We start from the raw sequence: 25,242 nt of genomic DNA, 5'->3' as shown, positions 1-25,242 counted from the left end.
TATGTATGAAACTGATTGTTCCTTCCTAAGTGGAGCACTTTGCATTTGTCTTTTTAAACTTCATCCTATTTACCTCAGACCATTTCTCCAATTTGTCCAGGTCATTTTGAATTATGACCCTATCCTCCAGATTAGTTGCAACCCCTCCCAGCTTGGTATCATCTGCAAACTTAATAAGCGTACTTTCTGTACCAATATCTAAATCGTTGATGAAGATATTGAACAGAGCCGGTCCCAAAACAGACCCCTGCGGAACCCCATTTGTTATGCCTTTCCAGCAGGATTGTGAACCATTAATAACTACTCTCTGAGTACGGTTATCCAGCCAGTTATACACCCACCTTATAGTAGCCCCATCTAAGTTGTATATACCTAGTTTATTGATAAGAATATCAAGTGAGACTGTATCAAACGCCTTACTGAAGTCTAGGTATACCACATCCACCGCTTCTCCCTTATCCACAAGACTGGTTATCCTATTAAAGAAAGCTATCAGATTGGTTTGACATGATTTGTTCTTTACAAAATCATGCTTGCTGTTCCCCATCACCTTGCCACTTTCCAAGTGTTTCCTTAATTATTTGCTTAATTAATTGCTCCATTATCTTCCCTGGCACAGAAGTTAAACAAACTGGTCTGTAGTTTCCTGGGTTGTTCTTATTTCCCTTTTTATAGATGGGCACTATATTTGCCCTTTTACAGTCCTGTGAAATCTCTCCTGTCTCCCATGATTTTCCAAAGATGATAGCTAGAGGCTCAGATACCTCCTCTATCAGCTCCTTGAGTGTGCTAGGATGCATTTCATCAGGCCCTGGTGACTTACAGGCATCTAACTTTTCTAGGTGATTTTTAACTTGTTCTTTTTTTATTTTACCTTCTAAAACTACCCCCTTCCCACTAGCATTCACTATGTTAGGCATTCCTTCAGACTTCTCGGTGAAGACCGAAACAAAGAAGTCATTGAGCATTTTTGCCATTTCCAAGTTTCCTGTTACTGTTTCTCCCTCCTCAGTGACCAGTGGGCCTACCATCTGCTTGGTCTTCCTCTTGCTTCTAATGTATTTATAAAAAGTCATCTTTATTCCCGTAGCTAGTTTGAGCTCATTCTGTGCCTTTGCCTTTCTAATCTTGCCCCTGCATTCCTGTGCTATTTGCCTATATTCATCCTTTGTAATTTGTCCTAGTTTCCATTTTTTATATGACTCCTTTTTTATTTTTAGATCATGCAAGATCTCGTGGTTAAGCCAAGGAGGTCTTTTGCCATATTTTCTATCTTTCCGACACATCGAAATAGCTTGCTTTTGGGCCCTTAACAATGTCCCTTTGAAAAACTGCCAACTCTTCTCAGTTGTTTTTCCCCTCAGTCTCGATTCCCATGGGACCTTACCTATCAGCTCTCTGAGCGTACCAAAATCCACCTTCCTGAAATCCATTGTCTCTATTTTGCTGTTCTCCCTTCTATCCTTCCTTAGAATTGTGAACTCTGTGATTTCATGATCACTTTCACCCAAGCTGCCTTCCACTTTCAAATTCTCAACTAGTTCCTCCCTATTTGTTAGGATCAAATCTAGAACAGCTTCCCCCCCGGTAGCTTTTTCAACCTTCTGAAATAAAAAGTTGTTTCCAATGCAGTCCAAGAACTTATTGGATAGTCTGTGCCCTGCAGTGTTATTTTCCCAACATATATTTGGATAGTTGAAGTCCCCCATCACCACCAAATCTTGGGCTTTGGATGATTTTGTTAGTTGTTTAAAAAAAGCGTCATCCATTTCTTCCACCTGGGTAGGTGGCCTGTAGTAGACTCCTAGCGTGACATCACCTTTGTTTTTAATCCCTTTTAGCCTAACCCAGAGACTCTCAACACTTCCGTCTCCTATGTCCATCGCCACCTCACTCCAAGTGTGTTCATTTTTAATATATAAGGCAACACCTCCTCCCTTTTTTCCCTGTCTATCCTTCCTGAGCAAGCTGTACCCTTCTATACATTCCAATCATGTGTATTATCCCACCAAGTTTCTGTGATGCCAACAGTGTCATAATTGTACTTATTTATTAGCACTTCCAGTTCTTCCTGCTTATTTCCCATAGTTCTCGCATTTGTATATAGGCATCTAAGATCCTGATTTGACCTTGCCTCCCAGTTTTGCCCTGACCCTCCTTTCTCTCTGCCATTGTAGCCCACGCTCCCTCCCATTTCCGACCCATCTCCCAGGTCCCCATGTAATAGCTAGAGGGGAGAAGATAGACACCTTCACTGCAGCCCTTGGGAGTCCTCTCAGGGTTTGTCTGTCTGGGGAATAGATATACCTTTCACTAGTCTATCACAATCTATATGACCATATGGACTGTGCTGCCATGATCTAAAAATTCCTTATGTTTTTATCTACACTGCTATGACATTCAAGTTCACTTGAGAATGTTTAGTGCACAGCAACAGGGTCCAAACAGACACGTATTATATAGCAAGCCTATGTCGTGTAGATTCACACACCTGCCAACCAAGACAAGCCTCTGTGTGGAAGGTGAGAGAGAAGTGAAGGCTGCCATGTGAAAGAATCACTGCAAACATACTTGCCTATGTTTTCCAAAGTGGGTAGTGATTTGGAGTGTCTCTTTTTCTGGGTGCCTAACTGGAGACTCCTTAAAGGAGAGTGGTTTTCAGAAATTGTGAGTACCCATCCTCTGGAAAGTAGGCCCTTTTTAGGTTTCTCAAGTGGGCACCTAAAAAGTAAAGCACCCAATATCATTAACAACTTCTGAAAATTAAGGTTAAAGTATTGTAAAAGGAAATCCGGGTTTCCATGGGTTCCAAGAGATGGAAGGGGGTAAGAGGTGAAGAGATTGGGTTTTTTGTTGTTGTTGGGTTTTTTTGGTAATGAAAGGGGGCATTCTCAGAGTAGAATCTCACAGTAGAATCTCAAAGTTATGAAACTTGGTTGCGTATAACTCAGGACAAAATAAGGTTGTTCTTTCAGAAGTTTATAACTGAACATTGGACTTATTGCATCTTTGAAACTTTACTGTACAAAAGAAAAATGCTGTTTTTAACCATCTTGGTTTAAATGCAAAAAGGACAGAAACAATTTTCTTACCTCCTCAAATATTTTTTAACATTCCCTTTATTTTTTTAAATAGTTTACATTTAACATAGTACTGTCCTGTTCAGTATTTGCTTCCCCCACACTCCCACTTCCTGATTGTGTACTTCTGATTCCAAAAGAGAAATGTAGTTGATAGGTCAGTTCATAACTCGGATGTTCATAAATCTGATATTCTACTGTAGCCGAAAAAAGAGTGGAAATGGGGATGAGATTGAATGAGGAACCGGTATGGGAAAGTCATGGTGCAGTGGGCCTGCTAGGCATCAAGGGCAAAAGAATAAGAGGATGGTTAAAATTGGATTTATTATTGCTGAAAATAAGTAGAAGTAAGCAATAGAGAAAAAAAAAGTGGAGGTAGGAAAAGAACTTGAGACAAATGGGATTGAGGATGAGGAATTCACAGGCAATAGGAGAAAGGGGAAACCTAAAGGTGAGTGAGTAAGATGGAAATGTGAAGAGAAAGGAGACCATAACAAAGATGTGAAAGTAATGAGGGTGAGCAGGAGTGAAGAATAGGCTATTATTAGTACTTGGAAACTAGTATTTGATGTCCAAGATTTTCTGTCTAAACTGAATTTCAGATAATACTGCCAATTTAGTTATGAGAAAATGTAAAATTCTTAGAATATGTATTCCTGTTAAACCACATGTTTTCCTTGCAGTGACTATCCAGAGAACGAAAATATTAAAAACCTGCTTCAAAAACAGCTGGATTCATTGTCCAAGTAAGAAGCATTTTATTAATGTTTTAACAAGATATACCTTAGATTGAGGTTTCAGCTTTTCATTTAGTAGTTAATCTGGAATTGCTTTATTTTCGCATTAAAACATTTTGCCATGTTTAGAGATAAATATTTGGGTTACAAAATGAAATTGAACATACTTAATAACCTGCTTGTCTATTGAAAAGTGATGAGTAGCATTCTTCCCAAATCTGAGAACTTCCTTAAAACAAATTGTTTAACATTGCCTTAACAGTCAGATGAAACTCGCATCTGTTTTGTGACATTTGGGTTGTGACATTGTTGATGTCACAGACGATGCTATCTATCAGCAGGAGGCTCAGGAGTACTCATTATTTAATTCAAATGGCACTTATAGTTTATTAGAAAAATATTTCTCAACATAGCTGCTCTTTAGAATGCTTTCTGGGCCAAGTGGGCGCAGCCTCTGGAAAAAAAAAATGAAATATGCAGAATTTTAAATCCTGGCCAGAGAAAATCACACTGGCACTTTTGAAAACTGAATCCTTTCAAGATAAGTTACTTTATAGTTGAAGCTCATATTTCTGGTGATATTACATCAGTCTCCCTGGTTGCATAGCCAACAGATGGCAGTACAAAACTATTAAGGCAGTCTTTAAAGCCAAGAAACTGGAAGCACTTCCTCTTTCCTTCCCTGCATCCCAAATAAAAAGCTAATTTTCTACTGAATTCAGAAAAATGCATGCAAACCTATATTCATATATTGATAATACATTTATTTATTGTCCTGTGATGCCATCCAGATTATATTTGTAGAATTATGACATTGTTATTACATTAATTTTATAATATAATGAATTGTTATAAAACGACATTACAGCTTCAAGTATATCCTTCTGGTAGTTCACATGTATTGCAGTTCAGGTAAGTCAAAAGGCATTCTTGACTGATTGATTTTAACTATTAAAACTGATAAACTGTGAATTGCTTCTTTTAAAGGTTTAGACATACTTCAGCTTTGTATAGTTGACATGATTAAATATTTTATGGAGGCTTTTGTTTAGGTCAGCATGAGTTAAACTTAATTTCCTTATCTGACAAGAAGAAATAAAAGGCTTGTGTTTATTTTTAAACTTTAATTCCTAGATGTATAGAACTTGTTTTTAAAAATCATGAACTGCTTATTACAGGTCAAATTTGACTCTTTTTTTTTTGCAGTGACATCAAGAAACTTATGCTTGATCCTGAATTTACTGTATTGCAGAGGTGTTTGCTGGTTGCAAGGTAAAAGAAATGCAAATAAAGTAATTGTAGGTTTTTTTAATAATCCTGTCCCCATCAGCAGTAACAATTTTGCTTAATTTTAAACATGTATGTGGTTTGGCTAAAATGAATCACATTAATGATGTCCATAAAGTTAAGAATGCGCATGTATCTCAAGGAGAGGTGTCTAAGTTATTATCTTAGGGTACGTCTACACAGCAGGGCTAAAGCTGAAATAAGCTACACAACTTCAGCTACGTCAATTGCGTAGCTTAAATCAAAATAGCTTATTTCAGTTTTTGGCGCTGTCTACACAGCAGAAAGTCCGAGGAAAAGCACTCTTCCTCCAACTCTTCCTCCAACTTCCCGTACTCCTCGTAAAATGAGGGTTATAGGAGTTTGAGTAAGAATCCCTCCAGCTCAACATTACTTTGACATTATGTCGAAATAACTGTAGTGTAGACCCGGACTGTGTTATTCCAGCATAACCTCAGTTATTCCAAAGTAACACTGGTATGTAGACGTACCCTTTTGTTACAGTGACACTACACCTTTATCATGGACAAATAAATTGCATTTTAGAACTACCATGTCCACATTGAAATAGTAGGCATTACTTATACAGTGTTCAAAAGAGTTGGGCCTCCCAGGTCCAGCACCCTTGGAATTTGATGGGACCTGGATGAGAGATTTTTCTGGAGCAGGGGAGAGAATTTCTGGCCCCCCCTGCTGCTGGCCCCAGCCTCTGCCCTGCCACCCCACTGGGCTTCCAGGCTCTTCTCCTCCTCCCCTCCCATGCCAGGCTGCCAGCTCTCCCTCCACCAGCCCAACTGAACCACATGTTGAGCTTCCCAGGCCCTCCCCCCTCACACAGCCCAGCTGAGCTCTGCACTGGGCTGTGCATCTAGACTCTCTGATCCTGGAACATCCGTGATCCTACCGGACCATGGATGTTGCTAGACCAGAAAGTTCCAGTTTATAGAGGTGCAACCTGTAGGATATGTAGAATAAGTCCAATCTTTCTCCCAAAGAGCTAAAACGTAGGCCTTTATGCAAGCAAAGAAAAAGTGAGGGTTTTTTTAATTTCACGACCAGTGTTGCATATTATTCTACCCAAATCATAATAATTTTAAACTTATGAAGTTTCTTAGTTGCTTCCAACCTTTCATGATTGATTTTTTTTTTCCCTAAAGTTGGGTCGGTCGGTCGCTCTCTCTCCCTCCCACCCTCCCTCCGTGTGTGTGTGTGTGTGTGTGTGTGTGTGTGTGTGTGTGTGTGTGTGTGTGTGTGTGTAAAAACAAATTTCCTGCGGGATGAGAGTGTGACATCATCACATCACTCTGTGTCCTGCTGCTCACCTCTGCCATTAGCCGCACAGCCTCCCCTCTTCCCCAGGAGCCCTGATCAAATGGCCACTCCGTGAAAAGGGGGAGTGGCTCCACAAGCCCCCTGGAGCAGCATCTACCTGCTTCTCTGCCCTGTCTCCAGCCTACCAAGGCCACGGCTTTGCTCTGTGTGGCCACAGCACTTGGGGACCACGCTGCAGGCCTCCCCCCCAAGTGAGCCGCTCTAGTGTATGCTAAGGGCCCAGGGCCAGGCTGCTGGCTCAGGTGTGCTCTCCTGGGCCCGCTGTGAGCTGGACAGGTCTTGGCCACACCGCACACCCAGTTCTTTGGGGACAGCATGGTTATGCCACTTCCCAGACTCTCTGGAGTGGTCGATCTGTGCTCCGAGCTCCCTGGCTCGCCACAGAGCAAAGCTGCCCAAAAAAGCCTATTCGGAAAGGGCAGGGCTGGGGGCAGGCTGTGGCTCCCACTGCAGTGGCTGGGGCAGTGTTGCTCAGCCTGATGGTGCTCCTGAGGGGAAGGGGTGCGCAACTTGAAAAATTCGTGGGAAGGAGTAGGGAGGGGAGAAAGGGGATATGTGGTGCAAAAAAGAGGGATAGTGGGGATGAGCGGGATATAGGAATGGAAGTAGGGGATTGGGCAGTTTGGGGATGTGGAGGGGGAGGGGTTAGGGAAGGATGGGGATGTAGGAATGGAAGAAGGAGGTGGGGGTAGGGATAAGCGGTGTGGGCTGGGGGAGACGGAAGGGTTAGGAAGGATAGTGGGTGTAGGAATGGAGGCAGGAGGAAGGGGCCTAAGAATGGAGGTGGGGATAGGGATGGAAGGAGATAGGGTGGGCTGTGGGCCATGGAGCTTCAGGATAAGGGTTTGTGACCCAGATTACCCACCGGGCTCTTTTCTCGTGTGACCCAAATCTGGTTCTCTCCATTGCTCCCTGTCTGCGCGGAGCATGTCCTAGCCCTGCAGCGGGAGTTCGCTTGCCAGCTAGGCCGTGTCCAGACTCAGGGGTTTTTTCGGGAAAAGTAGCCTTTTCCCGAAAAAACTTCCCCTGCGTCCAGACTCAAGGAAGAACGCCTTCTTTCGAAAGTTCCTCTTTCGAAAGAAGGCGTTCTTCAATGTAAAGAGGCCGTCTCCGAAAGAGAGCATCCAGACTCGCTGGGTGCTCTCTTTCGAAAAAGCGGATTTCTCTTTCGAAAGATCCGCCTGCAGTCTAGACGCGATCTTTTGAAAGAAGCTCTTTCGAAAGAAGCCTGCAGTCTAGACATAGCCCTAGAAGGGCACATCTGGAGTACTGCCACCCTGCAAAGATAGGCAGTAACCAGTGCAGAGAGCAGGGAATTCTCTACCTACGTAGCCACTGGAACAATGGGGATTCATTTGGAGTTGGGTCTGTTTTATTGATTGCATTTGGTTTTCATTTACACATGAGGTTCACAAGCCTGCAGAGCATAGCCCTTCCTGACAGATCACTTTTCTGTAGACCTGTGCTCACCAAGAGAGGCTCTGAATTCTGCACACAAACTAACTATTTTATTGGTGGGTGGGGCAGGAGCAGGAAGTGCGGGGAGTGGATAGCTGGTGATTGAAGCGTGCAAGCAGCGGGATGGGCTGAGAGTGTTCGGATAGAAGGGCCTGTCTAGGAGAGTAGTGGGGCAGGAGCGGAGGAGGATGTGAGTGACTTGGGGCCATGTGGAGTGCAGCTGGACTCAGTGCAAGAGGCCAGTGAGAGGGGGTTTGGTAAGTGTAGCAAGCAGGGGGCGCAGCCCCCTATTAATGGTAAAGCATAAAGCGACACCCCATTAAGAATAGATTATGTGCTAGTTTGTGGAGAGATTCACTGAGCCTTAACGAAACTTTTATGTCTTTCCTCCAACTTGCCACTTCCTAGTTTGTTGAACATATTTCAAAAGTGATATTTGTTTGTGATGTTGTACATAAGAAGTCTAATTTGTAACCCACTATATTTGTGATGCCAAAAAGAATGTACCTTATTCCCTGAATAAAGAATATATTTTATACTATTTAGTAATAATTCAGTGTGTTATGGAATAAAATCTAAAATTAATCAATATTAGTGATTATATTATTGGGTTTGTGAATTTAAATTAGTCTGATGTTGTAGCTACAACGTATAATGGTAGGTTTGTTTCATTTTGATTTTTTGACTTCTCAGACTCTATGGGGATGAATCAGAACTGCATTTTTGGAGTGTTGCTGCGCATTATTTGCATAGTTTCTCTCAGGAAAAATTACTAACTGCAAAAACTACAGATAGCCTTCAAGAAAAAATGATCAACCCATTGGATATATGCTACGACATACTATGTGAAAATTCCTATTTCCAGGTATTGCAAACTGTTTTTAAGTAGTATTTATTAGGTATGTGTCTAAATCAACAATATTACAAGAGCATTTCTTCCATTTTGAATTTAGAACCCCTTCATACAAGTGCCTCACTTTTATTTAAAAATGAAAGGTGCATGACTGTGTGCTAATAATGGAGTTTTACCCTGAACTCTCATTGTACTGGTTATTGTGAACTTAAAGCACTCAATACTATTTAAAGGCTGGGTTTTTGTGTGAGATTTATTAAATAAATATTATTATACTCTTATACAGTTATTTATACATCACATTTATATATATTTTTATGATCACATATTTTTGGCAGGCGTTTCCGATTCATATGAAAAAAGTTCACTTTTATGTATTATAGTGAAATCTTTGTTATCTGGCACTCTGTTAACCAGAAAACTTTAACAAGCTTTGCCCCCAGCCACAATACAGTCATATCTTTAGGCGCACAGGCCTGGCTTGGTTTACCATGATTGTCTTAACAATTTTTTATTTAAGAACTACTAATCATCTTTAACTCAAAATAGAAATGTGAGGCCAACTGCCTCACACTACAAAACTACCAGTATTAAAAACTTGAGTTTTACTGTTATTGTCCATTGGTTTTTCCTAGGTTGATGGAATCCTCAGATAACTGGAATTTTTAGATAACCGGAATGCCCTAATCCCTGAGCGTGCCGGATAACACAGGTTTTACTGTAGCTAGTTTGTAATGTGTTTAGTTGTGTGTGTCCCTCCTCTTGAAATGTTTTAGCAGGTGTTAAGTCACTCCTTTGGGGTCTTCTATTTTACATACATACATACATACAATTGTGTGTTAAAACATTTTGAAAGCCGCCTCAAATATTTTAAATAGAGAGGTGGGATAAAAATATGTTAAATAAATAAAATCATGTAATCATTTTTATTTTTCTCTGCAGAAATTTCAGCTTGAAAGGGTACATCTACAAGAGGTTAAAAGATCAACCTATGAGCACACCAGGAAATGTGCTGACCAACTTCTCCTCCTGGGACAGGTTTGTGGGTGATTGTTTATGTATGAATAATTTCCCTTACTGTTTTTAATGGGTTTTGTTTGTTCTTGTCTAAACTTCCTTTGTCCACACATTATGTCGGTCTTATCTAGGCTGAGTATCTTCAAGGTAACCTACAGCCAAGACCCTGTCTTGGCTAACAAGTTAGGTATATTGTTCCACTGCACCAAGTGTCATCCAAATATGAAAGGCACCTCTACACACATCCTTCTTTTGGAACTTCCACATGATCTTTCTTGAGTCAGATGGCCAAACAGATACTACCCTTAAAGTTCTCTGAAAGAAAATAATCAAGCTGCTCAGATAGTTTAGTATTTGCAGGGAAATGGTGCTAGTATTGGTGTGCAAGTTCACAAGATGATATATGGCATCAAAGACTCCTGTCAGATCTAAAAGATTTGACATGGATAAAGAGATAATATTCCACCATATCCAGTGCAGCCTAAAATCCATTCTTATTAAGTATATATATAATCCTTTTCATACTGCTCCATAATTTGGTAATCGATCAACTTTAAATATAGAGAATTTCAAAAAGTTAGTTTTAAGGTATTGCGTGTACCATTTTTTGAGTACCTCACTAGTTTCTTTGCTTACACAATCTTATTTCACCCTTACTTTTTAACTTACTTTTCTTTCCTCTATTGCTCTGTGAAAGGTCATACAAATGGTAAACTGCATACTGTACTCAGTTTCCTGTTTCCTCTCTGTAAGCCCGCTTTCTGGAAAGCCCTTAAGCATGTGTTTTAATCCAGTCCCTATTAAGAATTTGTGTGTTTAAATGGTCTCCTGAATTTGTGCTTTCTTAAATTGAGATCAGACAGTAAAAAACATGAAAAAGATTTTTTCCTCTTCTCTCTGTAACTATAACTATTGTTTTTTATTATAACATTGAAACAAACGTGTGCTTGGGTTTTTTTTTTTTAAGATGATGTAATTTTAATGTTTCTTACCAGACTGACAGAGCAGTACAACTATTGTTAGAGACAAGTGCAGAAAACCCACATTACTACTGTGATTCACTGAAGGCCTGTTTGGTCACTACCGTCACTTCATCAGGTCCTTCTCAAAGCACGATTAAACTGGTAGCAACCAACATGATAGCAAATGGAAAGCTAGCAGGTAAAATATTGTGTTTTAGTACAGTAAACCATAAAGGATGCTTGCATTAAAGGGTGTGCTGTGGCAGATGCACAAAAAACATTAGATATAATTTTAAGTCCTTGATAAGAAGGATAAACTAAAATTTTCCCTAAAATTTTCAAGGTGTGCTGATTGAATCGTAGTAGCACTTTGGCTGCAGAGGGAGCAGATTGTGTGCAATCAGCATACCCCTCACTTCATGTGCCCTTGCTTTAAGTTTGTGTCACTTTTGTATTACTGGTAGGAAAATACCCTATGTGGAAGAAAACCATCAGAATCTGTCAATTCTGTGCATGGGTAACAGTAAACAAAATGTCTCATAGGCCACACATAGAACTCCAGTGGCTCTGCATGCAGCTCTCAAGCCACAGGTTGTGCTTCTAGGTGATTAGACCCTTCTTAAGTATAATATTGTGTTTTATTAGTATTTTTTTAGGGCCTAGGCTACTTTTTTTTTTTTTTTAAAGAAAAGTTGATTTGCAGATATTGGTATAATGCTGTAACACTTATTAAGTCTACATGGTCCAGTGATCTCCTTAGCATGTCTGTATGAGGCAAACAGAAGCAAAGGAAATGATGAACCTTGTGGAGCATTTTTAAGCTCAGTGGATGCCATGTAAGGCAAGAGTGATGGTGTCCTGGATAACCTTGAGAGCTCCAAAGCTCTTACAATGCTTGAAAACGTGTGTGTTAAGAACTGGGGACTTTATGGATCTCCAGTATCCCAAGAGGCAGCAACGGAATTTTCTGGGGGATCTGTTACACTTAAATAGTAATGATTTCCCCTCCTAACTGACAGTCAAGTTTTAAATAATCTGCTTTTATTTTTCAGAGGGAGTACAGTTGCTCAGTCTAATAGATAAAGCTGCTGATGCCTGTCGTTATTTGCAAACCTATGGAGAATGGAATCGTGCAGCATGGCTTGCAAAAGTATGTAATTGTTCAATCCAGATAGTACAATGAAGCCTTGTGTCAATTTTTGGCTTATTTTAAACTGCAGTGGCATTTAGTTTTGATTATAAATAGTCATGATTCAGTTAGCTTTCATCTATAATACTCTGGTGACTTAGTTCCATTGATACTGTATTCATTGGTTGGCATCTGCATTTTTTCCATGGCCCTATTAAAAATGCCACCCGTAACAAAAATTGAAAATGATATCCTATATTACTTAGTCTTAGAAGAAATGTCCTTAATGGCCTGCAGTATATTAGAAATAAAGTAAGTATAAATTAAACCTTAAAAGTAAAAGCCCTGCCTCAAGATATGTATTTACGGAGACTAGTGTGGATTTTGAGGTCCTTCAGACTTGAAAAATACAGGCAGTCCCCGGGTTACATGGATCCGACTTACATCGGATCCCTACTTACACACGGGGTGAGGCAACCTCGCACTAGCTGCTTCTCCCCAGCAGACCAGGGAGACGCGGAGTGGCTTTTTTCAGCAGACACCTCAGCTTGAGAACAAAGGACTGAGGGAAGTGAGGTGTGGGAGAATAAAACTGAGCTCTGGAGAAATGTTTGGCTAGAGTTTCCCCTACAATATGTACCAGTTCCGACTTACATACAAATTCAACTTAAGAACAAACCTATAGTCCCTATCTTGTACGTAACCCGGGGACTGCCTGTATACAATATCAATTCAGAAACATAACAATGAGAAAAATTCTTTCTTATGCATAAAGCTATAATGTCCCAACTGTGCAACTAGAACATTGCAGGCAAACACTGCTTTCAATGGGGACACCCCAAAAGTCTTCACCTGGGCAGAGGCCTAACTGCATGGATTGGAATATAACAGGGGATAGGCCACCTTTTCAAGCCAAAGATCAAACTACATCAAAATTCAGAACAAGTGGTCAACAAAGAGCCTTATAAGAATGCCCATTTGCATGACTAAAAATATGCAACCTAATATTATTGATAATTGACATGCTTAATAATCGCATAAATGAAACATTGTACACCCAGATTTTATTTAATGGAACTTCTACTGCTGCTTGGGGGGTTCAGTTTGTGGATGTGGGGGTGCAGGAGTCAGGGTTGGGATATATGAGGGGGTCAGGTCAGAGAGTTGGGATGTGTGGGAGGTGCAGGGGGCAGGACATTGGGATGGGAAATTGAGTATGTGGGGAAGGCCCTGGGGCCAGATTACCTTACCTGGTTAGGGCTGGGCTGCTGAACCTGGGCAGCAGTGGTTGGACGAGGGGCTGGGCCAGGTTCTCAACAGCCAGATTGCGGCCTCCCCTCCTACCCATGCCACAGTAGGAGGGTGGCCACCACCAGCCCTTCTTCTGGCCACATGGGAACTGGACCGCAGGGCCTGCCTTTAGGATCAGGGCCGTGGACAGGATTTTGTGGCCAGGTGGTGGCTGAGCCCCAATTAGGGCCTTGTTGGCCAAGCTTAATTTTTAAATAAAGTAAAATATTATGTCCAACATAAAAGCTTTCAACATTGTCTTTATTTATGGCAGGGATGGGGAACCTTTTTTGGGTCAGGGCCCACTTATCTACAGAAAAATCAGTTGGGGACCACACAAGTGAGAGAGAAACAAACAAAAACCCTCCAAAAAAACCCAACTAATGTGGCACTCCCCACTGAAACACCTCACTCCCCTGGTGCTCGAGCCCCATGGTGGGGAGAGGAGCAGGGAGGACTTTGTCAGATTAACTCTTCTGTGCTTCCAGAGTTAGTGGATTTTTTGCCCCCCCCCCTCCAGGTTCTGGGGTGGGGCCAAAATAAAAGCCAAAAGTGTGTGGGACAGGGCTGCCAGTAAGTGAGATGGGGTGGGGGTGCAGGATCTGGGCGGGAGGTGGAGTGTAGGAGGGGGTGAAGGTGCGAGGTCTGGGTGGGAGGTAGGGTGCAGGAGCAGGCTTGGGAGTAGGGGGTCTGGCTGGAGAGAAGGGGCAGAAACAAAGGAAGGTGTCAAGTCTAGCCAGGAGGGAAGGGTGCAGCAGAAACAGAGGGTTCAGGAACAGTCTGGGAGGAGGGAATTTGGCCAAGGGAAGGGTACAGGAGTAGACTGGGATAAGGTGTCTGGCCAGAGGAGAAGGGGGCAGGAGGAGGAGTCTGGTGACTGGGAGGAGGGGGCAAGAGCAGGCTGAGGGCAGGGTTTCTGGCTGGGGGGGAGGTGCAGGAGTGGGATTGGGGGTAGAGTGTTTAGTCAGACAGGAGGGGGCAGGAGCAGGCTGGGGGTAGTGTGTCTGGCCAGGGAAGACGGGGGCAGGAGTGGACTGGCGGTAGGTGTCTGGTGGGGGATTCTCGGGGGAGAGGGTAAGTGAGCAGGCTAGGAGTGTGGGGTGTCGGTGGAGGGGAGGAGGGGCCACTTACTTGCTTTCTCAGGCTCCCAGAACCGTGTCCCAGGCACTGCCTCCCACTGCTCCCATTGGCCAGATTCTGGGGAAGGCCTCCAGGAAGCGTGTCCTGTGCTGCTGTTCCCCCCCAGCTGGAAGAGGGGAAAGGGAAGCAGACAGCTCATTCATCCACTTCTGTTTCCACTTCTTCCCTCACCTGATCTGATGGTGAGGCTTGGAGCTTTCTGAACCCCCCCCCCCCCCCCCCCCCCCCGCCACACACACACACACACATACACAGGAGTCTTGCGCGGGGCTTTGAGACTGGAGCACCAGCACAGGCTTCCTGCTGCGAGGGGGCGGGGGAAGTGAAGGAGGAGTCTGAGCTGGAGCTGCCAAAGAGCCATTGGTTGCCAACCTCTGGATTATAGGATTGGGTGACTAACAATGGGCAAAAATTCCGGTTTTCTTGTTTGTGACCAGAGGTTTGTCAAAGACATTTTACAACCTGTTGGGATTGGTATCTTCTCTTCTGGTAAAATTTGACATCCCTTATGTGATTTATTTTAATATCTGGAAAAGATAAATATTTCACTTTCATGGGTGTCTATCCTAAAATAAGAATAATTTCAATCTGTTTGGCTCTTTCAGTGGAAAAGGGGATTGTAGATTTTTTCCAAATAGATGAGGCCCACTTTTATTTTCCCATTTTGTTTTTTAAGTCTTTAGGAGGCGTACAAGTGTCATAGTGCACTCTTACTGAAAAATTGTTTACTTTCTCATTGTTTGTAATTATAAAATAAATAATTCCCTTCCTAGTTTGGCCCTAGTCAGGTCTCAAGGGTGCCAAACTAGTGAATTTGCCAAACCACGGGAGGTTATTATTGTCTAGCAGCATTATCCGCATTACCGCATTTCAAGAAGGATGTGGAGAAATTGGAGAGGGTCCAGAGAAGAGCAACAAGAATGATCAAAGGTCTAGAGAACATGACCTATGAAGGAAGACTGAAAGAACTGGGTTTGTTTAGTTTGGAAAATAGAAGGTTGAAGGGGGACATGATAGCAGTTTTCAGGTATCTAAAAGGGTGTCATGAGGAGGGAGAAAACTTGTTCATCTTGGCCTCTGAAGATAGAACAAGAAGCAATGGGCTTAAACTGCAGCAAGGTTGGACATTAGGAACTTTTTCCTAACTGTCGGGGTGGTTAAACATGAATAAATTGCCAGGGAGGTTGTGGAATCTCCATCTTTGGAGGTATTTAAGAGTAGGTTAGATAAAGGTCTATCAGGGATGGTCTAGACAGTACTGGGCCCTGCCATGAGGGCAGGGGACTGGAATCGATGACCTCTTGAGGTCCTTTCCAGTCCTAGTTTTCTGATTCTATGATTCTACCCACACTTCCACTGCTTACTGGGCTCCTAGAGGACATTTAGGGGTAAATTAAATCTAAATAACGGCATAGAACACAGAACCAGAACTGGTAGTGGTAAAAAAAATTCATGGGACTGCGGGAAACTTGGCCGCACCCAGGGTAAATGGACATCCAGATAACTAAAATGTTGCCGGGCCAAAGTGCTAGACTAGAGGGGTTCAACCTACATAAATATTGTACGTATTTCCGCATATAGTATGTAGATCAGTGTAAAAAAGTCATTTTCTATATGACATTTTAGTTCGTATTGACTTTACTAGTGTTTTTTATGTAGCCTGTTTTAAAATTGGGCAAATATCTAGTTGAGTTGATTACTCTTGGAAGATCTCTGTATACCCTCAGGGATATGTGTATCCCAGCTTGAGCATCACTGTGTTAGTGAAATTAATAGCAAGCAAACCCAAATTTGTGTGTTGAGGTTTAAATGATCTGGCAACATTCTTGTGCTTCTCATTTTCCTCATTATCATAATTCTAGGATCCAGTGCATTTGGGATTTTGGAAGTAGTAACTTGAGATAAACTCTGAGTAATAATCTGCTGAGTTACCATTAAGTTATAATCCTATAAACTCTTGGAGTAAATTTTTTACTGGCTTGTCATAGAAATGTTTTCTTTTGTTACATAGCAATTGGTGCATTCAGACTTAAGACTTCTTTATCTCCCAAAGGTTCGACTGAATTCAGAGGAGTGTGCTGATGTGTTGAAACGTTGGGTTGATCACCTTTGCTCTCCCCAAGTCAACCAGAAATCCAAGGCCATCCTTGTCCTCTTATCACTAGGATGTTTTACAAGAGTTGCAGAGATGCTGCACAGGTAGAGCTGAATGAGCACATTCTACTCTGCTTTGTCCAAAATTGTCAGATAACTAGTCCATAAATGTGTGTATTTCTGTGAACTTTTTACGTTTAGCTCTCTTTTTCAACATTCTGTTTTCTTTAGTTGGCAGTTACCTCAATGGTATGTCATCCTTGTCTATATGCTTGTACTAATGCTTTTTCTGTGTTTTCAAAGTGGTGGCATTTTACATTTTCAGCAGTGTTTAAAGGTGCCAGCATCTAAAACTTCAGCATCAAAGATCAACTCAATGATTATTATTGCATTACAAAGTTATATAAACCAGCTCAAAATGGATTGAAGAAATTGTATGTCTTCCGGTTCTAACGAGTTTTTTTTTCTTTTCAACAGCATGAGGTATTTTGATAGAGCTGCCTTATTTGTTGAGGTTTGTCTGAAGTATGGCACAATTGAAGTTAATGAAGATACAAATATCCTTTTTCTAAAAGCATACAGTGTGGATGGGTGAAATTAGCTAGCCTGTACAGAAAGAGAAACTATTAATACTTATGTCCCCAGGGTGTATACTGCACTTCTTGAAGGAGCAACAAAATAAGGAAAGGAGTGAAGGAATGGAGAGAAAATACATACCCAAATCACAATACTAGCCTCTTCTTGTATTCTATGATAAGTGACACTGGGAAACAAACAAGAGAGCAAAAATAAGAACAGAAGTGTGAAAAATTCATACTTTTTAATTTTACAGACGGGAAGGAAGCACATGACACAATGTGGGTGCTGATTGAACTTGAGCTAAATTGCTGGTTACTACTGGACACAGGTTAATGAGGCATTTATCTTTTTAAAATTGTACATCACAATGCATGTAAAATTTGAGGTCTTTTTGGTGCTCCCCTGAAGTGTTTGCTAGTAAGAATATATTTTTTCTTTATTGTAAAAGGATTGTCAGTTTTGAAGTTTGTAACATCAAATTATAGTATGAGATAGAAGCTTAACTGTAAAAAAAACTACCCAAGAGCTTGTTTCTTCCAATATACACTTCTGTTAATATGTTGCATCTTGAAAATGGTAACCATCATTTAGAAAATTAACTATGATTTATTTTTATTTTAAGCAATGTGCTTATTTATAGAAAAGTGTGGCTGTTTTATAGAGATTAGTATTTACATGAATTTTGGGAGGACCTTTTTTCTTCCAGCTGATAAAGCTACAAATGAGTCCTATAGTATAGACCATCCCAAATTATTACAGTTTGTTACAAATAGGACCCTTGTACCATTAGAAAACTAATATGTGTCACAAGACATTGGATTTGTATTTTTGTATCTGTGTCTGTTGAAATGAATTTCCATAAACCTTCATCAGATGTTTGTTTTTTAGTTTTTTCCTTCCATTAGATTATTTGAAATAATGGTGCTGAACAGCTATTTGTAAAATCATTTGCATTAGAATTTTTGCCTTCATTTGTGCTTTGAAGTAGGATTGTTAACTATTGGGTATTTGTATAAACCTGTAACTGCTGGAAACTTTAGCAGTTACTCATGAGGGGGCATCTCACTGCAAGTACTGGCTGCCTGCGTGTACTGGTTCCTGCCTGCTCCCCCACTCCTCACACTGCCGCCTCTCCATCAGAGGCAGCACTGCGGGGCAGAGGTGAGGGGAGAGAAGAGGAGTGCCAGCTCTACAGGAGCCAGTGCCATGGGGATCTGGCTTTTAAGATGACTCCCCCTGAGCATCAGCTCCCTCCTGCTTCTCCCCTCACCCTCTGTGCTGCTACCTCTTTGGAGGCGGGGCGGGAGGGAGGTGGCTCTGCAGAAGCTGGCACGTGCAGATAGTCAGCTTAAAAGCCAGCTCCCTGTATGTGCCAGCTCTCGCTTACTCCCCCCATTCTGCTGCCTCTGATACAGAGACTGCAAGGGAAGGGAGTACATGTAGTCTGTAGCATTAATTGAAAAACCCAAGGTTATCGATTAATCATGTAATCGACTACACCAGGGGTGGCCAACCCATTCTGGACAAAGAGCCAAGGTCCAACGCGAAGAGCTGGGGCAAAAAGTTGTGAGGCAAAAAAAAACAAAACACTGGCCCTTTAAGAAGGCTTTTTGGCTTCAGCAGGCTCCCGTCGACATCTGCCATATTGGATCTGCCGTTTGCCATATTGGATCTGCCATTTTGATCCGGATAGCTCCCCTGCCCCAGTGAGCACAGGGGAGCCGGGAGGCGTTGGCCATGTTCAGGGGGCGTAGGGGCAGCTTCGCGAGCCACACTGATGGGCAGGGGGAATAGCCGAATGCGGCTCGCAAGCCATGGGTTGGCCACGCCTGGACTACACGTTGACATCCCTACTTTGAACTTGCTTTTAGATGGTACTTGGAATCTTGTTTCAGAAGTGAACAAGTAATTAACAGCAATACTCAGCATTTCTTGCTTCGACAAGGGTGTGAGTGAGAGAAGCCTGCTTCTGAGCCTTCTCCATTATCTCTTTTCTGTTTTCCTTAACCACCATTTACATAAACTAATCCACGTGGTATTTGCAGATTATGCCAGAAGTTTGAAGACACTGGGTTTTAAGCAGGGTGCTATTCTGTTTGCTTCGAAAGCAGGAGCAGCTGGTAAAGATTTATTGAATGAGCTTAAACAACCTAAAGAGGAAATGACTGAAGAATGACAGTTTCATTTGATTTTTCAGATATGGATTACATTTCCAAGATTAATGCAATTCCATTGTATGAAGTATTTTCTCTCTTTTAAAAAAGTTGTATGTGCAGACTGTGACTACTTAAGACAGAACTTGTTTTTAAGTTATCTCATACTTTTAAAAAAATTCTCACTTCTGAGAATAGGCATAGAGATGGCTTTAAAATATCACAGAACTGGAAATGCTTTTAACTTTTTGATCCTAGGCGCAAAGATCAAGGTTCAAAAATTTGCTAAAAGATTTGTGAAGTTTTGAGGAAGGAAGGGTTACTTTCTCATTTTAAAAAGACCTTTATAGACATTTGGAATTCATCAGAAGTGAGTTTATATGCATATATTATTGATTCTGTACATTAATAAGAAAAATTAGTTAAGGCATAACTGTAGATCACAAAAACAGGCAGTGGTTTTCTTGACATGAAAGCCATGTGATTTTCCCAAGCCCCATAATTATTTTGGTTAAGTCCAGTGTGTTTTGACATTTTCCTAGTCAGCTCTGAATATTATCTTTGAAAGCTTTAATTACAAGAAATCCTTTAAAAATAGTTACAAATTTCTCCTTTTTAACTTTTCAAAAACCATCAAAAATGATTTCTTCAGTGTATTCCTGTGGTTATTTTTAAAATGCTACATTCCATGTTATTTTAAATTCCCTCTGTGGCTGGAGGAATAAATGGTCCCCTGCACTCTAATACTCAGTTCTTGAGATCCAAAAGAGAGGATCCTAGCACACACACTGAATGGCAGGATCTCTCCACACCATTCAAGATCATTAGAAGAAAGGACTCTTAAGACACTTGCTCTTGCATTTCTTCTGCAGTTCAGCAGCTGCGGCATGGTTAGTTGTTGAATGTGCTGCCATCATCAGAGAGTAGAGAAAGCACTGTACAGAACAACATTGTAAAGCCTTCAGTATCTCATTCCCTACCTTACTGTGAGGTAGGCTGCCCTGGTTGACAAGGCTTTTGTAACAGAAAATGCCTCTGGCAGAGTCTCTGCTCCTGATTGTTGTGCCAGGCATACAGTATTGGCGCCTAAGCATCCTAGCTACTTGCTTGACGATGTCCTTTGCATTACTGTTGCTTGTAGCAGACATATCTATTTTATTTACAGTCGCATTGATTAAGAAACATTTTACAAGAAAAGACTGCCTGCTGAAATATGATTTGCATGGAATGCGACATTGTATTCACAAAATGAAAGTAAAGGATATTGAAACTGTCAGCTAAGGAACTGCTACTTTTAAAAATCACTTAATATTAAATTAGTGTCGCTAACTAATTTAATATTTGATATTGTAAAGAAGCATATCACTTAAATCTTCAAAGTGGTAGCTCAGCAGTTGTTTTGACTTCATGCTTTACGCACTAAAAGTAACAGAACATAAAATTTCCCCATATGTCTGGGTATTTGTTTACATCTCTAACTCCAGAAATGTTTTTAACTGTGAGCCAAAGTGGCATTTATGAGTTACAATTTCAAAAGGCTGGAATTTTCAATACATGGTGGGTTTTATGTAAATAGAAAATCTGAGTTTCATTTCTATAAACAGGAAACTGAATGTTTTAACTATAATGTATCTGATTTCTTCCTGCCACATGTTCCACATACCATAATGTACATTCCTTTAGTGTATTATAAACAAAGCACATATAATTATGTTAGCTAGAAAAATATATACAATAACATTTGCCTTAACCTTTTTTTTTCTCCTAACTCGTAGTTGAATACAAGTTAATGCAACTATTAAGGACTAAATGTGTCACCTTTACTTATACTGAGTATCTCCAAAGTTGCCCATATTCTCTGCTGTAGGACTGCTCAGTGTGAATAAATGTGTCAGAGTCTGTCCACAGACAAATCTCTCTAGGCATTTCTCAGTAAGTCTCTGATAAAATTCTCCACATGCTTAGTGTACAGTTTGAATTTTAAATCCGTGATTTCATGTTATAAAAAAAAATTGAAAAAGACCTCCCTCCTACTGGATTTGTTTATACGTGCTTCTCTTTTAAATATGAAGGTTGTACATCTTGCACAATGTTATCTGATTTTTGTTATCTTTATGCATAAATTATGGATAGTGTAAAAATCATTACAGAAATCCATTTGAATATGAATACTGTCACAAAATATAATTAAAAAGTACTCTTGAAAACCATTCTGGTGCTTGATTTAATTCTCAAATATTTCAGTTACTGTGCTTAACCAAATCCCTGTGTACTGACTGTGTTGTCTTTTTCTTTTTCTTTTTTAATTTTCTTTCCTTATTATTATGAAGCCATCTTGAAGGATTGCTGATCAAGATTAGCTTTGGTGAGGGAAAATAAAGTTCAGCTTCATGCATATGTAACACATTAAGGCTGAAAATTTCACTTTTGATATTCAAACTTATATTTGCCAAAAAAAATGAAATTTAGGGGCAATTAAAATTATAGCACACCACCTCCCTTAAAGCATGAAAAGAAGTTAGAGAAAAGACTTGTGTATTCCTTTACATCTTTCTGTTGTCTACAGCACTGTCAATAACATAATCAAATGCTCCATAAGGCTTTCACGTCAATCTACAACTGATATCAGAAAGCAGTATGTACCTCAGCTTCCTCAAATTTGCACTCTAGCATGAAAGCTTTATGCTAACTCTATGCCTTGATACCACTTTATGCCAACAGATCAGCACATATGACTGCCCTACATTTCATGCATTTGGGAAATTATTTTGTCGTAATACACTGAGATCTGTCAATAAACTCCTAGTCTCTTCTTTCCCTACTCAGAGAACTTTTGTCAAGACTTCAGGGGCTACATCTACACTGGCCCTTTTTCCGAAAGGGGCATGCTAATTTTCCAGGTCGTAATAGGGAAATCTTTTATTCCTACTTCAAAGTAGGAATAAGAGCTCCTCCAGAAAAGGGCTTTTTTCCAGAGGATCGGGGCCAGTGTAGACGCTCTTTTCCGGCTTTTCTACAAGCTGGAAAAAAGCGGCGGACATCTTTATTTAAATGCCGTGGGGGATATTTAAATCCCCCGCGGATTTCCCTATTACGACCTGGAAAATTAGCATGCCCCTTTCGGAAAAGGGGCCAGTGTAGACGTAGCCCAGGGGTAGTGAGTGAAGGACTCTCTTGGTCTGATGTGCTGTTTTGTCTCCCTGAGTGAGTATCAGCATTAATCACTCAGCAGATTCTTTATGAAATTAAAAATCGGTGAGTGCATTTTGGTGAACAAACTTGCCATTATGGCTTAATCATGCAAAATACATATAGAAAGATATTTCTGATGTATAACTGAGATTCTAGCAGCCAGCAAGTGAGCTAACTGTGGCCAAAAGGACAGGTTTTAGAGAGTGTGAGATTCCTTGCAAAAAGATACAGATTGTCCACTGAAATAATTACCAAAATGGCTGATTTTTAAACTCTTGTTTATTGTATCAATTATTTTTATCAAGCAATGTCAATGGTATTTGGTGTCTATATTCTGTGGATTTGGTTTTTGTCTTTTCAATGACATTTTTACATAATAAAGATTTAAAGCGCCCCATCAAAACTGAACTCTCCAACACAACCTTAATTAGGACGTTGCTGCACCATAGTAGCAGTTCTAAAAAAGCTAAAAAACCATATAGGAATTAAGTTTGCAAACAGATATGCTCCATAACTCCTTGAATATCTTACATGATCTTATATTGCAAGGAGCTGTTATATGTCAAATCAAGCTTGCTCTTGGTTTTCTGAACATGCCATTTACCAGTACTGAAATTTAGTTCAAAAGGAGCACAACCCATGTTTCTAATTAAGGAGACCCTGTGACTGAAGTGTCTCAATGGAGAGCTTGTAAAATATTTTTTAGCACACAAGTAGACTTACAGTAGTGGTCCCTTCTTTTTCATAGAATCATAGAATAATAGGACTGGAAGGGACCTCGAGAGGTCATCGAGTCCAGCCCCCCGCCCTCAAGGCAGGACCAAGCTTAGTCTACACCAACCCTGACATGTCTATCTAACCTGTTCTTAAATATCTCCAGAGAGGGAGATTCCACCACCTCCCTTGGCAATTTATTCCAATATTTGACCATCCTGACAGTTAGGAATTTTTTCCTAATGTCCAATCTAAACCTCCCCTGCTGCACTTTAAGCCCATTACTCCTTGTCCTGTCCTCAGTAACCAAGAGGAACACATTTTCTCCTTCCTCCTTGTGACACCCTTTTAGATATTTGAAAACCACTATCATGTCCCCCTTTAATCTTTTTTCTAAACTAAACGAGCCCAGTTCATGAAGCCTGGCTTCATAGGTCATGTTCTCTAAACCTTTAATCATTCTTGTTGCTCTTCTCTGTACCCTTTCCAATTTCTCCACATCTTTCTTGAAATGTGGCGCCCAGAACTGGACACAGTACTCCAGCTGAGGCCTAACTAGTGCAGAGTAGAGCGGCAGAATGACTTCACGAGTTTTGCTTACAACACACCTGTTGATACAACCTAGAATCATATTTGCTTTTTTTGAAACAGCATCACACTGTTGACTCATATTCAACTTGTGGTCCACTATGACCCCTAGATCCCTTTCTGCCATGCTCCTTCCTAGACAGTCGCTTCCCATCTTGTATGTATGGAACTGATTGTTCCCTCCTAAGTGGAGCACTTTGCATTTCTCTTTATTAAACCTCATCCTGTTTACCTCTGACCGTTTCTCTAACTTGCTAAGGTCATTTTTAATTATGTCCCTATCCTCCAAAGAAGTTGCAACCCCACCCAGTTTGGTATCATCTGCAAACTTAATAAGCGTACTCTCTATCCCAATATCTACATCATTGATGAAGATATTGAACAGTACGGGTCCCAAAACAAGACCCAATTGAAGACATTGTATAAATCTGTAGCCTTTAATCTCATAGGATGAAGAGTTGTATAACTTTTTTAGCTCTCTGAATTACTTGTGTATAACTGTATAAGGTTCTTTCCCATCCCTGGGTGACCATTTAAAATTTGTGCAGCTGTTATATGAAGCTCATTCAATCCCACCTACTGTTCTTAGAATCAGAGAGAGGTTTGCATACATTTTGCAGGGATGCTGTAATAAGATTTTAATTTGGAGCTATGTTGTCTAATCTGATTCTGTGGTAAAACAAATTAAGTTCAAATTGTTTTAAAATGATTCTTACCTAGATGATGATGATGAATGTTCTTGGTTTTAGATTAAATGGAAAATGTAAAGTCCAGTGTGTCCTCTAAAAACTGTTTTAATATAAGCAAGCCTTTAGAGTTGAATTATAAAATACTGTGTTGCAACAGAGGTGGTCTGTGTAAATTGACTATTAATTACCTGAATGAAGTGTCTAAAATTGGATAGATATCTGATATATTTGGGTATATAGGACATACATATTTGATGGGCATATATATCTATGGAAAATGACAATGTTAAGATTTATAGTAGTACAAAAATGATTAGTAATATATTGCAAATGAATCATGTATTAAATGTATTAAAATTTAAACTGCTTTTGAGGATTCAGTCTCTAAATTGACACCATCAGGCAAAGAAGTATATTATTATGCATCAAGAAAATCCAATCCAGGATAATGATGTGATCCAGTATCCGAATAACTAGTCTAAGACCTTAGTTGTTTTGAAGGAATTGACCCTTGGGACAGAGAAAAGAGAACATTCATGACTCTTGAAGAATGAATTGGTTTAGTCTGGATGATCACTAGCTGCAGCTCAATGTGATGCAATAAGGATTCAGCTATTGATTTAGAGCATGTAAGAGAATAGTTATTCTCTAGCAGAGACTTGTTTTTAACAAATGCTTATCTTCAGACTAGTATGAGATTTTTCTAATCAATTTAGGGGATTTAGGTATGTGTTTTTTCATTAATTTGAAGGGGAGATGTGTCTAAATCTCTTAAATTGATCTGAAGTCTCATCGCTAAATTCTCTGAGCAACCTAGCTCCTGCAAATGCATGGTGTGTCCACTTGTTGCAATTATTAGACCATTTGTCTTGCCATTCCTCAGCAAAATATTTGCTCCTATGCTGGAAGCAACTAACAGTGCCAGATTCAAGATGCAGAAGTTGGTAG

General features: G+C 40.5%; 1 protein-coding gene across 2 annotated transcripts in view; it reads left to right on the top strand.

The window, feature by feature from the left end:
• The window catches only part of WDR11 (WD repeat domain 11), an 88,755-nt gene extending 67,434 nt beyond the window's left edge, over nt 1–21,321 (top strand). For both annotated transcript variants that reach the window (XM_075935350.1, XM_075935349.1), the window contains exons 21-29: nt 3,764–3,826; nt 5,024–5,089; nt 8,588–8,759; nt 9,690–9,785; nt 10,760–10,925; nt 11,779–11,876; nt 16,339–16,484; nt 16,857–16,939; nt 18,980–21,321. In XM_075935350.1, coding sequence (XP_075791465.1) covers nt 3,764–3,826; nt 5,024–5,089; nt 8,588–8,759; nt 9,690–9,785; nt 10,760–10,925; nt 11,779–11,876; nt 16,339–16,484; nt 16,857–16,939; nt 18,980–19,134 — 1,045 coding nt within the window. In that variant the 3' untranslated portion in view covers nt 19,135–21,321. The remainder of the gene's footprint in view (nt 1–3,763; nt 3,827–5,023; nt 5,090–8,587; nt 8,760–9,689; nt 9,786–10,759; nt 10,926–11,778; nt 11,877–16,338; nt 16,485–16,856; nt 16,940–18,979) is intronic.
• Nucleotides 21,322–25,242: the final 3,921 nt, after the last annotated feature.

This window comes from Pelodiscus sinensis, chromosome 8 (assembly GCF_049634645.1).
Source record: "Pelodiscus sinensis isolate JC-2024 chromosome 8, ASM4963464v1, whole genome shotgun sequence".
Lineage (NCBI taxonomy): Eukaryota > Metazoa > Chordata > Testudines > Trionychidae > Pelodiscus > Pelodiscus sinensis.
Note: the sequence above shows the minus strand (reverse complement) of the source record. Positions and strands in the feature narration are given on the sequence as shown.